Source organism: Megalobrama amblycephala, linkage group LG10 (genome assembly GCF_018812025.1).
Source record: "Megalobrama amblycephala isolate DHTTF-2021 linkage group LG10, ASM1881202v1, whole genome shotgun sequence".
Classification (NCBI taxonomy): domain Eukaryota; kingdom Metazoa; phylum Chordata; class Actinopteri; order Cypriniformes; family Xenocyprididae; genus Megalobrama; species Megalobrama amblycephala.
This window is the reverse complement of record NC_063053.1, coordinates 17,321,078-17,335,045: the sequence shown is the minus strand read 5'-3', so window position 1 is coordinate 17,335,045 and position 13,968 is coordinate 17,321,078. Positions and strand designations below refer to the sequence as shown.

Sequence of the window (13,968 nt, the reverse complement as noted above, 5' to 3'; positions counted from 1 at the left end):
AGTTTTTTTTTTGTATATAATTATACAAAAAATCTAATAAATATGGTTCTTTTTAACTTTTTAACTTTTAACTTTAATCCTGAAAAAAATGCATCACGAGTTCCACAAAAATATTAAGCAGCACAACTGTTTTCAACATTGATAAATGATAATAATGAGAAATGTTTCTTAACCAGCAAATCAGCATGTGACACTGAAGACTGGAGTAATGATGCTGAAAACTCAGTTTTGCATCACAGGAATAAATTATATTTTAAATATATTAAAATAGGAAAAGGTTATTTTAAATAATTTAAATATAATTAAATTATGTAAAATTATTTTAAATTATAATAATGCTTCACCTTTTTATTACAGAATTCTTTTTATTTACTGTTTATTTGATCAATTAAATGCATCCTTCATGAGAATGAGATGCAAACCCTGAACAGTAGTGTACACAACAACACAAAAGTAAGTGAAAGTAAGAAAAGCAAAGACTTATAATATATATTACACATTATATGCCTATACAACAACAATATGAAAGCATGATTTAGTAATGACCATCAACAATGACCGTCATAATCTCAACGATTGGTTATTTGAATGAATGATTGCAAATGATTATTTTCTTTCTCTTATTTAAATGATTAAGTGTTTCCATTCACTTCAGTGAACTTTAGCTGGTGCTCTCGGGGCTTTGGATGCCCTTGGCCGCCTTGTGTTTTGTTAAGTAGTTGCTTAGAAATAAAACAGCGTGTTTCATCTAACCGATCAGCCTTGTAAGATACTTGAGTAGATTGTATAAACAGCAGGATTAGTTAATAGACTTTTGGCAGGGGAACATCCTGTCTGTTCCTGCTCCCTGTCCTCCTTAAGACAAACTGCTGGAGGCGGTACAGGGCGGCACGGCGTAGCTCATCCTCATCCCCACACTCCTCCCCGGTGAAGTGAGGCTCCAAAAGAAACCCAACTGCTGTGGTGTCTGGGAGCCTGCAGTTACGACAGGGCTGTTTGAACTTTATGGGCTTACAGTACATCGTGTTTTATTTGTCTATAAGGAAGAGATTAGGGAACTGCCTCCCTCTGTAAAAGTGCTGGGGGGATTTGTAGTAGGGAGCTCCGCTGATATTTGTGGGATAATGTGTCCCAAAGCTCCTAAAAAAAGACTTATACAAAGCTACAGTAGTTCACTCGTTTAGAATGTAGAATATAGAAATATTATATTGGATATTATGAAATATAAATATGTTAAACAAGGATATGTGTAACTGATAACTCTATGGACTATTGAACTCCTGTTTACACAGCATGTAAATTAGATTGAGCCCAGAAAATATGATAATGTTAACAATATGATATTTTGATATACCGCATTCATTTCTATTATGATCAGGTAGCCTTTCAATTTGAACAAAAGGTCACAAACCTGATTCAGCCTCTGTGTTGTAGCCAAAGCATCATATTGATGCAGCAGTGGCATAATGTGATCAGCTTCAGGACCATGGACAGCACCATGCTTGATTAGACTGAACCTCATGTTAAAAAGACCATCATTTCTCACCTTACAGAGTTTCAGGTGTGTTCAGGCTTTGTGTCTGTTATATCTGATATAGTATGGTGCCATATTTTGTTACTCTCTCAAATCTTTTTACTTTGTAACAAAAACTGAAACATTTATTATTATTATTATTACTGTTGTTTGTGCAGCTTTTCAATCATGCAGAACAACATGAAAGATTATGCAACGTTTAGGATCTATATCATGTTATATCAAGTACTTTGATACTAAGGGTTATACTCCCAATACTGAAAATAGGAACAGATTTACAGAAAAGTTTGGGAAGTCTTGCACTGAGACTGCATTTATTTAATCAAAAATACAGTAAAAACAGTAATATTGTGGCAATGGAGGCAAACTGCTTTTTTTTTACATTTTGCTTTTTGGTGGTCAAAGGTATGACAATGAATGTTCTTACTTTTGAAGATGGATCCCTGGATTTCTCTTTGATACTCATCTCAGTGGTTGTCCTCTTTCTTAAATGCTTAAATATGCTTAGCAGTTGCTGGTGGAAGAGCAGTAGATACAATAATTTCATTCATTAAGCATGATTCACAATGGTTGTACAGGAATTTATAATTAGTTTGTGTATTTGATTATGTTGTTGGAAGCCTGCATGCATGTAGCTGCATTAAAGCGGACCTATAATGCCCCTTTTTACAAGATTTAAGTCTCTAGTGTCCCCAGAATGCGTCTGTGAACTTTCAGCTCAAAATACCCCACAGATCATTTATTATAGCTTGTCAAATTTGCCCCTATTTGGCTGTGAGCAAAAACAAGCTGTTTTTGTGTGTGTCCCTTTAAAGGTCCCGTTTTTCGTGGTTTTTTGAAGCTTTGATTGTGTTTATAGTGTGCAATATAACATGTGTTCATGTTTCGCGTGTAAAAAAACACAGTATTTTTCACATAATTTACTTATCTGTATACCACTGTTTCCACTGTCACAAAAACGGGCTGATGACTTCCTTGTTCTATGAAGTCCCTCCTTCAGAAATACGTAACGAGTTCTGATTGTGCCAGCGGTTCCTGTGTTGTGATTCGACAGCAGCTTAGCGAACCTTGCCCGGAAAGGTCACGCCTCTTACCATAACGTGGAGATGCATGCGCTCAGTGTTATTGTAAACATGTCTTTAATTTTACCCTATCAATTTGAGCAGGAATCAGACCCGGTGATTGGACTGCGGGATGAAAATAACAGCGTTTCGACGATATGGCGACAAACACACTCTACAAACGCAACTCTTGTGTATTCCTGTGGGCGGAGGTTAGTCAAAAAACTGTTTTAGTGACATCATTAAAGAAGGAAGTAGAGGGATGTAGTCCAAACTGGCCGTTCGATGTAGGCGACTTCTGTTAAATAAAATATCTCGCTTGGCATTGAACTTTGAGCTTTAAAATTTTACAGATTTTATTTATACTCTAACAACAACATTACACACTAACTAAAGTTTGAAACATGGGATCACGAAGAACAGGACCTTTAAATGCAAAAGAGGGCGGAGCTTTAACAGCTCGCGTTTCGGTTGCTCAACAACAACAGCCTTACATTGTTCAAACCAGAGTTGACACTAATAGAGAGGAAAACGTTACAACTTCTAGAATGCATCTGGACGTTTCTGAACGGTTAGTGGATAAATTTATGTAGTTGTTGTGGAGTTCAACTCATTGATTAGCATGTGACGTCATGTTAATCTTTTGTGCAAAACGAGTGTTGAATTGACCCTCCTTTGTGTAAAATGACGGCATGGTAACAACACTCTACTACAACAACTCTTCCTCTTCTCTAAAGCAGCCCAACATGGCCTCGCCCAATTTGTTTCTCGGGGACGGGGTTTGTGTAAATTTTACACAAGAAGAAGCTCGTTGTAGCCCCTACCAGCCGTTTTTTTTTGTAGTCCTTAAACAGCGAATTCTTTAAAGCAAAATATCTCCCTTTGCATTGAATTTTGAGCATCGTAACTTTGCAGATGTTGTTTATGCACTAACAGCAACATTACACATTAAATAAAGTTCATAATCAACAATAAAATCATAATCAACCACCCCTTTAAGACTTATATCTCAAACCTTAGCAAGCTATTTTTAGGCTTCATCTTTAATCACTTCTACACACTGCCACCTCAAATAGCTGTATAGTCTGTTTGCTAGCAGTTAATATAGTTAATTAAAAACCCTAGTGCAATTTGAGAACAATTAAACTCCAACAAACTCCTCTTTTCCTGCCAACTTTAAGCAAACGCCTGACTGGCCTGTGTTCTTTTTATAGTGCATTCATGGCTCCACTATATTGATATTTCTCAATTATTTTGGCTTTGTTCTAAACCCCTAACCCAAGTTTTAAACGTCTACAATTAATTCAGCCCGAACTGCTTACCAAAATCCATTTAGACTGAACAAATTTCTATTTAAGGAAGTAAGATTATTTTGACAATCTCACATTGACTTTAAACTGTTCTGACTGTTAGAATGCAATAGAATGTTCAGCATTCAAGAATCTGAAGTGTATTTGTTGTAATTGTTCTTGAATGGTATAGTGACTTCTAGCTGACAAAAAACAAGACCGGTGTTTCCTTCATGAAAAGCAAATCTAAATGCTCTCTGAATTGCTTGTAGCTGGTGTGCTAGTATCGAGAACTGGAATTTTCAGAGGAAACTGTTCAGCACCAGGTTAAGATAACAAAATTAGGGTGTATCACGCATGAGGTTTTTAAGTCAATCAAGTGGTTGCATACAATGCAGTAATGGCCAGTTTTAAGTATCTGCCTCACCTGGGCTTTACGGCAAGCTTTCGTTCTAATGTCTGGCTTCATCGAACCTGGAACAGCAATCTGCGGTTGTAGATGGCAGCCCTAATTATTCATGACGGGCTTGCGTTCAGCTAGCCAGAGGAATGCCCAGGAATTTGGCAGACTGAAAAAGAAAAAAATCTTTAATTTAGCTCAGCATAACACAAATATGTACACATATAATGGCTGATCATACAGTCAGTACATCCTGTTATCAAATTGGCACACACTCTCACACACAAGCACATTGAGTAGCCTATCTGGAGTGCAAGTAATACAAGCATGTTCCCTTCAGACTGTCTGATGCCGATCCATCATCCCTCTCACTTTCACACGCTTGAATTCTGTATTTTTGTATGTGTTCAAGAAGGAATTCAGTCAATTGCTGAAAGAAATAAGGATGCTAGTGTCTTACTGTTCTAGTTTTGTCAGTCAAAGAAGTTGTGTTCCCTAAATGTTTTGTTAGTCCAAGATTAGCTGAAAATACCTGAATTGGAATCTATCATTAGACTATAATATCGCTGTCTGGCTTTCAGCCCTATATATAACCTGTGGCTTTTATTATGTCAGGGCTGTGACATAATAAAACCCACCTACTGATTGAGTGTTATGGCTGTCAATAACCCTGGGCCCGTGTGAAGCTCTGGTCAGAGGTCTGAGTTGTGTTCTGCAGTCTGTTCCAGCTGCAGTGGAAACAACAGCCAGTGTCCAGACCTTCCTGTTCAGACGGAGCAGAACCATTAGAGGCTCAAGCCAAATCAGAGCCAGATGTCCACAGGCTATTTGTACAAGCCATTCAATAATTCATAGAACAGCCGTTATAATTCAGGCTGTATTGTGTTGTGAACGCTGGATTACTCATGTTATATTTTATATTAATCCAATGGAAAATGTATTGTCATATCCATCTTGTCAGGAACACAAAAGACTGACCTCTAAACCAGCCAACTGTCTGAATCAAAGGACCATCCTAATATTTCTTCTCTTCTCTTCTCTTCTCTTCTCTTCTCTTCTCTTCTCTTCTCTTCTCTTCTCTTCTCTTCTCTTCTCTTCTCTTCTCTTCTCTTCTCTTCTCTTCTCTTCTCTTCTCTTCTCTTCTCTTCTCTTCTCATAAATTCTAGTTTCTGCTCATCTCATCCCATCTCACCTAATCTCATCTCACTTCTCTTTTTTCCTCATTTTTTCTCATTTCTTTTCTTACCTCATCTCATAAACAGTCTCAAGGTTTTTCTTCACATAAGCTGATTTTTTTTGCGTTTGGTGTGGTAGACCGCAACAACGCCCTCTACCGTGTCATGTTTGGTCAGACGGTACACACTGCAGGTGGCCAAACTCATGGGGAAATAATTGAAATTCCAACTCTGATCATTGTCTGCCTGAATGCTCCTCAAACTCCTCAGAGCCTGCTTCAAAAACAACACAATCTCAGAGTCTCGCACACATGGGAACACAGAAACAGGTGTGCAGCTATTATATTCTACAGTACTATTGCTGTCTTTATTATTTCTCGGTTGCATTGTAAAACAGCACCACGACAGAACCGCAAGCTGACATTTGCATACAGACGCTCTCATGCACATTTACACGCACAGACCGCTGAATTGGTAGGTGGTTTCTGTGTTTTGTCTTGGCAATGGAAGAAGGTCCCTGGGGTTCAGAGCTTTGAAAGCTCAGATGTCTGAGTCTGTGGGAGCCTGGCGCTGTGAACACACTGCTCTGAATGCTGAAAGACACATTGTCTGGCCCGAGCGCTTAGCAGAGCGCTGGTACCTGCAGCTGTTTGTTCAAAAAAGTCATTCCTTCCTGGTTTAATATTTTCATTTCCCCCTACATGCGAGAGATCCTTCAAATAGCTATGAATGATGTGTCTAGGTGCACGTATAGTGCAAAAGTCTGCGATTTCTTTCATTGAAACAGAATGTTTTGGCCTATTGAACATTTTTATTTATGTTAACAAATATTCTTGCTTCCATTAAAGCACAATGTTCTTAAATCATGCTGAATCACATGATACACAATCTTGTGGAGTTCATGCAGCTTGAGTGTTGCTGTTATTAAAGTAAAAGGCAGTCAAACTAAATATTAACCCTGTGTCTACACCGGACGCGAGCGGCGCGACACGATGCGTCAAAAGACAATAGAACCTATTATAATCAGTGATATTGTCTACACTGGATGCGGCGAGATGCAACACAACAAATTCCTGACAGTAAACGGATTCCCCATTCTATTTCTGACGTAGTCCAAGTGCTTTACAGTGGTCGGTTTGTCACGTTCAGTGTAGACAGCTTTTAGCTGTTGTGGCGCGGCGCAATGCGACGTAGCAACGTTTGCGTCTGGTGTAAAATGCGGTGTAAGAAATATTTGAATTATGAAATTCATGTACATTTTTCTATTCAATTTTTTACTCATTGTTATGCAGATAATATAATTGGTAATGTGAAAAAATATTAAATTAGAAAAGAGAAAACGGATGCATTTCACTTGTTGAGACAAGACAAGCTGACTGCTGTATGTTTTTGTGTTGCTGCTACCGTTTTGCGTGTCTGTTGGGTTACAGTAATGACTGTAGCAGAAGCACTTTTCTTATTGTGTGTGCGTGTGTACATTTGTCCGTATGCATGTTTAAATGCTATAAACATGTTCTAGTTGAGTAGCACGACACCCGTTTGAGCGTAATAGTTGTGGTCTGCTGTACCACCAGGATATGGAAAGCGCTATATCCTGCAATGACTCATAAACTCTGTCACGATCTAGTCTTTGGGGATTGTAATACTATGGAGTGTTATGAGATTCACAGAAGCCCTCACACTAACTAAAAGAGTCTGGCCCGTGTGGGTGTGCATGTGTTAGCCAAGCACTAAAAGGGTGAGGAGTAGGTCAGACAGACTGTGTCTCACAGACAAAAAGAGAAAAAAGACAGAAGAACAGGTTAGTGCTGTCAGCAGGACTTTGATAACAGCTGTTAACACAGTTAGAGACAAATGCCACAACTAGTTTGTTATTGATCACAGACATAGATGCACAGATCGTGAATAAACACCCATCAAACTCTCTTTTATTTCATCTCTGATTTTGAAAGAGTATGATGCTTAGTTTAGGCCTTTCAGCAGTTATGCTGCTGCATTAAAAATGATAGAGTAATCATTCAAAATTTAAAGGGTTAATTCACCCAAAAATGAAAATTCTGTCATTTATTACTCACCCTCATGCCGTTCCACACCCGTAAAACCTTCGTTAATCTTCAGAACACAAATTAAGATATTTTAGTTGAAATCCGATGGCTCAGTGAGGCCTCCATAGGGAGCAATGACATTTCCTCTCTCAAGATCCATAAAGGTACTAAAAACATATTTAAGTCGGTTCATGTGAGTACAGTGGTTCAATATTAATATTATAAAAAGACGAGAATATTTTTGGTGCGCCAAAAAAAAAACCAAAATAACGACTTATTTAGTAATGGCCGATTTCAAAACACTGCTTCAGGAAGATTCAGAGCGCAAATGAATCAGTGTATCGAATCATGATTCAGATCGTGTGTCAAACTGCCAACGGCTGAAATCACATGACTTTGGCGCTCCAAACAGCAGATTCGACACACTGATTTATTTGTGCTCCGAATCTTCCTGAAGCAGTGTTTTGAAATCGGCCATCACTTTATAAGTCGTTATTTTGTTTTGTTTTTTGGCGCTACAAAAATATTCTCGGCGCTTTATAATATTAATATTGAACCACTGTACTTACATGAACTGATTTAAATATGTTTTTAGTTAGACTGGGTAAACCCAGCCTGATCTGCCGGCGATTTGATTTTGCCCGGCAACTCAGTCTGGAAACCCATACATTCATTTCTGCTGCATCTGTTACACTTTTGCAGGAACCAATCACAGACTGGCTTATCCACCTTACTCGCTATTGGCGGGTACAGAGTAGGGCTGGGCGATATATCGCATGTGATCGTCACGCGCATTTCGTCAGTAAAGCCGGTTCCCTGCTTACCGCTAAATCGTCATCACCTGCTTTCAAATGGAGCGGCATTTAATAGACAGAGCCGTAGATCACTGACAAGCTACGCAATATCGCGTTCATTATCGAAGGCGATTCATCTGCGATTTGAACGCGATATTGCGTGGCTTGTCAGTGATCTACAGCTCTGTCTATTAAATGCCGCTCCATTTGAAAGCAGGTGATGGCGATTTAGTGGTAATCAGGGAACCAGCTTTATTGACGAAATGCGCTTGACAATCGCATGCGATATATCGCCCAGCCCTGGTACAGAGCTCTTTCTATGGCTCTGGGTGGGTATAACACGATGACGTCTCTCGCACGACCATCAATCCAATTCCTTTTAACCTCTCAATGATGCTAAATGACTTCTTTAGTTTAGCAAACAAATCACTCGACTGGGTGTAAATACCACTCACTTTCATGTTTTTTTGCACAACCTGCAAAAATCGCTCGATGCCATTGCTGCTTCTGCAAACCGCTGATCAATGCTACAAACCAATACAAACTAAGCCTGTCTGGAGTTTTCGCATCGCTTTGCAAAAGTACGTCACCCAGATTGTTGATCTGATTGGTTGAAGGACTGTCCAATTGCATGAATAATGCTTGTTGATCACACCTCTTGTGCAGTAGGAAATACATAGCAAACTCCCCAGACCAATGTTCAATTTTAAATTGAGCTTGGTTTGGTGATAGCCAGACAAGTTTTTAGTACCTTTATGGATCTTGAGAGAGGAAATGTCATTGCTCCCTATGGAGGCCTCACAGAGCCATCGGATTTCAACTAAAATATCTTAATTTGTGTTCCGAAGATTAACGAAGGTCTTACGGGTGTGGAACGGCATGAGGGTAAGTAATAAATGACAGAATTTTCTTTTTTGGGTGAACTAACCCTTAAAGGAAATTCCCTGCTGAAAAATACAGTGTTGCTAATCATCAGCATAATGTATTTTTTTGCATTGCATGGGATGCTGGTTTGCTGGTGAATGCTGGTACACCCGGGCTTCTGTTTCAAGGATACTCGCCAAGACTTATAATTTTGCATTCAAGCACAAATAGACGTAAAAGAGAATGGAATTCGTTGTTCACATGCTGTCTGCGTGCACAGAAAACAGCACACAAGTTCCAAATTGAGTTCTCTTTTCCATCATCTTGCACTCAAATGGATTAAAATAGCTTGACAGGACCTAAAACACGTGTAAATGATAAACTTTTGCTCTATAATGGTTAAACTTTGCAATTAATCAGATAATCACATGCGTTTTTAACCATGGTCTGTACAGATCAACTACAATCTCTGTATTTGACATGGCTAAAGGTATGATGAATTATTTTTTCATGTTTAGAGGGCTAGGTAATTAGTTAGTTGACTGTTTCATTGTATTGCTTTATAGTAAAGCATTTTTAATTGGTGGTGGTATCATGGTATATCTATGTTTATTTCATGGATCTCGATGAGTCAAATTTTCAAATATGTTGGCCTAGGCAATTTTCCTTTTTGTTTTATGTAGTATTATTCAGTGCTCTGCCATCTGTATTTGTTCAGTATCTTTTAGTTTTATAGTTGTGAATGGGCCACATGTTTTTGTAGCTTGGGATACTTTGTGTTACATCATCACCCCCTTTCGTTACTTCATAAGCACCCTCAGAACACCAGCTCTGTTTGTAGCCCATCGTATGTTGCAATATAGAAAATGTTATTTTTCGAAAGTTCATGAGTTCAGAGAGCAAATGTAGCAAAACGCACTACGTTGAAACTCTTACGCCTACTATTGTGCAATGCAGAACCACATTGCTTATGAGCAAAGTGAGAATTAAGTTAATATTGGTACACAGTATATGTGTTGCTTAGAAGCTGCTTTCACTGGCAAAACAAGCCTAAGGTTCAGAGAGAGGGTGGAAATGTTTGTGTAAACAATTTCCCCACCTAAAAAATTGTAAGTGTACCTCAGGTGGGAAAGAAATAACAATAATTTACAAACTTACAGAATAAGGTCCTTTTCACATAAGAGGGAGGTGGAGATGAAAGGTGAAATACAGAAGACAGTGTTGGATGTAAAAAAAAAAAAAAAAAAAGCTCCCAGACACAATGTACTGTATTTACAGGACACATAAGAACAGCATTTGCTGGAAGACACAGTGATGTCTGCTAGTTCACTCAGACAGCACATAACCACATACGGCTGCACGTCTCGCACAGCTGCATCTGCTTCTGAAGATGAAGAGTCCATCTCTGTTCTCAACCACCTCAGGCCAATGTTCTTAATAGCATGTTTATACAGGGTGAGAGCAAAAGAGAGAGAGAGGAAACAGGGAAGATACAGCATACTGCACCAGAGAGGCAGCAGGAGAAATCATGTACTGTATGTTTCTTTAAATAGCCCTCAGACAATAACAGAGCCGGAGGGAGTGTGACATAGTTATACAAGACACACATCCATCATTAGCAAATTTTAATGATGCTGAAAGTGATGATCTGTTTCTGCACCGTGTCATTCAGGTACTTCTGCAGCTGTTACGTCTACTGGTCAATCTCTAAAAGATCTGTAGAAAAGCACCACCGGATTTCACTGCTATCTAATGCCGCTCTGAGAAACTCTCAGATTCAGTAGATGTTCTTTAATGGGGTCCATCCTGAGGATTTGTTAAGGTGCTTTCACTCCAGAACAATGAAACCTTTAGTTTCAGCTCGCAGTTGCTCAGGTGAAGTCACACAGAACAGGATACAGTTACTAATGTTTTTTCCTTTTTTGTTCACTGGCAGGTTCACTTTGGTGTTTGGCTGTCTGGTTCTCTCTGTGTTCTCCACCATCCCTGCTCATATGGACCTCTCCAATCACTGTCTCCTTATACTGGTGAGACGCACACAAGCCTGCTGTACTGTATGCATAACCAAAATACACACCTGAACACTCAACATGAATTGCTGTTTACCCATTTATTTCTGTAATGATGTATTTCAGAGTAAAACATGATATTAGATGTTAGAATAGAATAGAAAATGTAGTGTGGTACTTGAGTTGATTGTATGGGGGAAGTTTACTTAAACAGTCGCTACATAGCTATTTGTTAAGATTATCCTACATGGCCTAAGTGATGTCAGTGGGGACTACCGTTCAAAAGTGTGGGGTCTGTACAAAACGTTCCTTTTTGAAAGAAATTAATTCTTTGATTCAGCAGGGACATATTCAATTGATCTAAAATGACAGTAAAGAGATTTTAATTTGAAATAAAAGCTGATCTTTGGAACGTTCTATTCATTAAAGATTTTTGGAAAATGTATTCTGGTTTCCCAAAAATGTTAAGCAGCAAAATGTTTTCAACATTAATTATAAGAAATGTTTCTTGAGCACCTAATCATAAAGTCTGCTCAATGTTCATGGATAATCTATATTCTGTTAGAACAGGGGAGTCCACTTACTCCAAATATAATGATAACAGCACAGAGGAAAGATATAGTGTTGGGATCACTGCTCTCAAAACAAGGTATCAAATGTCATTGTTGCTCTCTAATCTGGTGTTTCAAGATCCCTTCAAAAACTTTATTCAGTACCTCACGTTAAAAAGACGATTACTCGGATTAGTTTCATCCTTTCACTGAGATGTTTTGCTGGCTGATGGGATCCTCTCAGGTGACAACAGAAAGCAGCACGGTGCTTTTAGTGATTGAGCACCTCCGTCCCATCGGACTCTTGATGGAGTGGGCCAAGGTGTTCCTGTTTCAGTTAAAGAGTCTGTATTGAGAGACATTCAGGGACTTTGAGCTGACCTGGCTGAAAGCAGGAGAGGATGGCGTCTACCCCACTGGTGGGAAAGCAGGACCTGCACAGCCTCCGTATCAGATAGTGCTCAGGATAAGCAAACAGTGTTGTGTCAAGCCGTGGGAAGCTCAGCTCGGCTGTCACAGTGGATCAGGACAGGACAGCTTAAAGCCTATCCCAGGCCTCTTACCCCTCAGAGATGGGGCAAATGTGAAATCTGACCTGTGAAAGGTTCATTTGTCCATCAACATAAAAATTATGAATATTCGAGATGCAAAGTATATCAATTCATGATTCTTGAGAAAGACTAAAACAAAAGACAGTTTGCTTTGTTAGTTTATAAAATAGCAACATCCATCAGATCCATCAGAGAAAATTCTTTACACCTAGTTTTATTTGGACTTTATTTGATTTTCTCTTTATGATCTTAAAATTATAAGAATATATTATGAACCACTAACCCTAAAACTAAATTGTAGCTCAAAATATATATAAAAATATATTATTAACAATGCTGGCTGGGTAGTAACTGATTATATGTAATCTGGATTACGTAATCAGATTCCAAAAATTAAAAACTTTATATATATATGCTTATTGTATTGCTGACTGTTTATTTGTCTTCTGTAACTATTTTGAGGACCTTTTACTTAGCTACATAAGATAACCCAGTATTAGTTTTTGCTGAAGTATCGATAATTGTTAAATATCTAAAATTACTCATATCATGAAATAAGATTTGATCTTATCACCCTCCAATAATTGTTAAATAATCGTTCAACATTGACCAAATTTTTACCATAATCGAGCAGCCCTACTTGTATGTTTTGACTTTTCACCTGATTGTAAGCGCATTTACTGTAGCATCAGTGAGCAGTTTAAAGTGCATTATTTCCTCTATGAGAGGAGCAGTGTTATAAACTCTATGCAGACAGATGTTTTAATCAGGTGAAACCCTCTGTGAACTCAACTGGGGTTTATCTAACAGTGCAATTAGCAGGCACTAGGAATGTGGCAATGATGGATTAGCTGAGAGGTTAATTATGTTACAGTAGCTAGACATGACCGCAGCCTCCTGTGGTGAACCAGGGTGTGTGTGTGTGTATGTATGTGGTCCTGGTAAACCCTATGTTATGGGGACAAAATGTCCCAACAAAGATGGCAATATCTGAAATCCTTTTCCTGTGGGGGCATTTTTTGGTCCCTATGAGGAAAACGTTTTCTGTGATGGTTAGGTGGTTAGGGGATAGAATATACAATTTGTACAGTATGAAAATCATTATGTCTGTGGAAAGTCCCCATAAAACATGGAAACCCTTACCCAACATATGTATGTGTGCATTATTTATATGAAAAGTATCCATGTCTAATTTCACAGAATGAAATAAACAATAAGAATATTTTGTACTTATTTTTTTGTGAGATAGCTTTAATTAATTGCCATATTATATTAATTGTATTCTTTAAGTGGTGCATCTGATGAAAGGTGTTTTTGATTTGCAGGAGTTTGTGATGATTGTTGTATTCGGTCTGGAGTACATCATTCGCATCTGGTCGGCTGGATGCTGCTGTCGTTACAGGGGATGGCAAGGACGACTGCGCTTTGCTAGAAAACCTTTCTGTGTCATTGGTAAGATTAAAAACGTCTTCTGTGAGTGTGCTCTCCACCCGTGTACGTGTGTTTGTAGAGGGTGATGGATCTGCTGTGTTGGTGTGGATGTTGACAGATGCTCGATAGGCTAATGATAACACCTCTGCCCCGAATCGATGACTGACTCAAACATACATAATGACTGAAAGATTTCTTTTTTAATTCCTTCTTGAGGAAAAAAGAGTAATAACTACCAATAAAGGATTACAGGCAATAAGTAAC

At 38.5% G+C, this 13,968-nt stretch overlaps 1 protein-coding gene across 12 annotated transcripts in view; it reads left to right on the top strand.

Moving 5' to 3' along the window:
• kcnq5a (potassium voltage-gated channel, KQT-like subfamily, member 5a) overlaps positions 1-13,968 on the top strand; it is a 136,493-nt gene that overhangs the window by 90,963 nt on the left and 31,562 nt on the right. For all 12 annotated transcript variants that reach the window (XM_048204980.1, XM_048204974.1, XM_048204979.1 and 9 more), the window contains exons 3-4: positions 11,099-11,189; positions 13,599-13,725. In XM_048204980.1, coding sequence (XP_048060937.1) covers positions 11,099-11,189; positions 13,599-13,725 — 218 coding nt within the window. The remainder of the gene's footprint in view (positions 1-11,098; positions 11,190-13,598; positions 13,726-13,968) is intronic.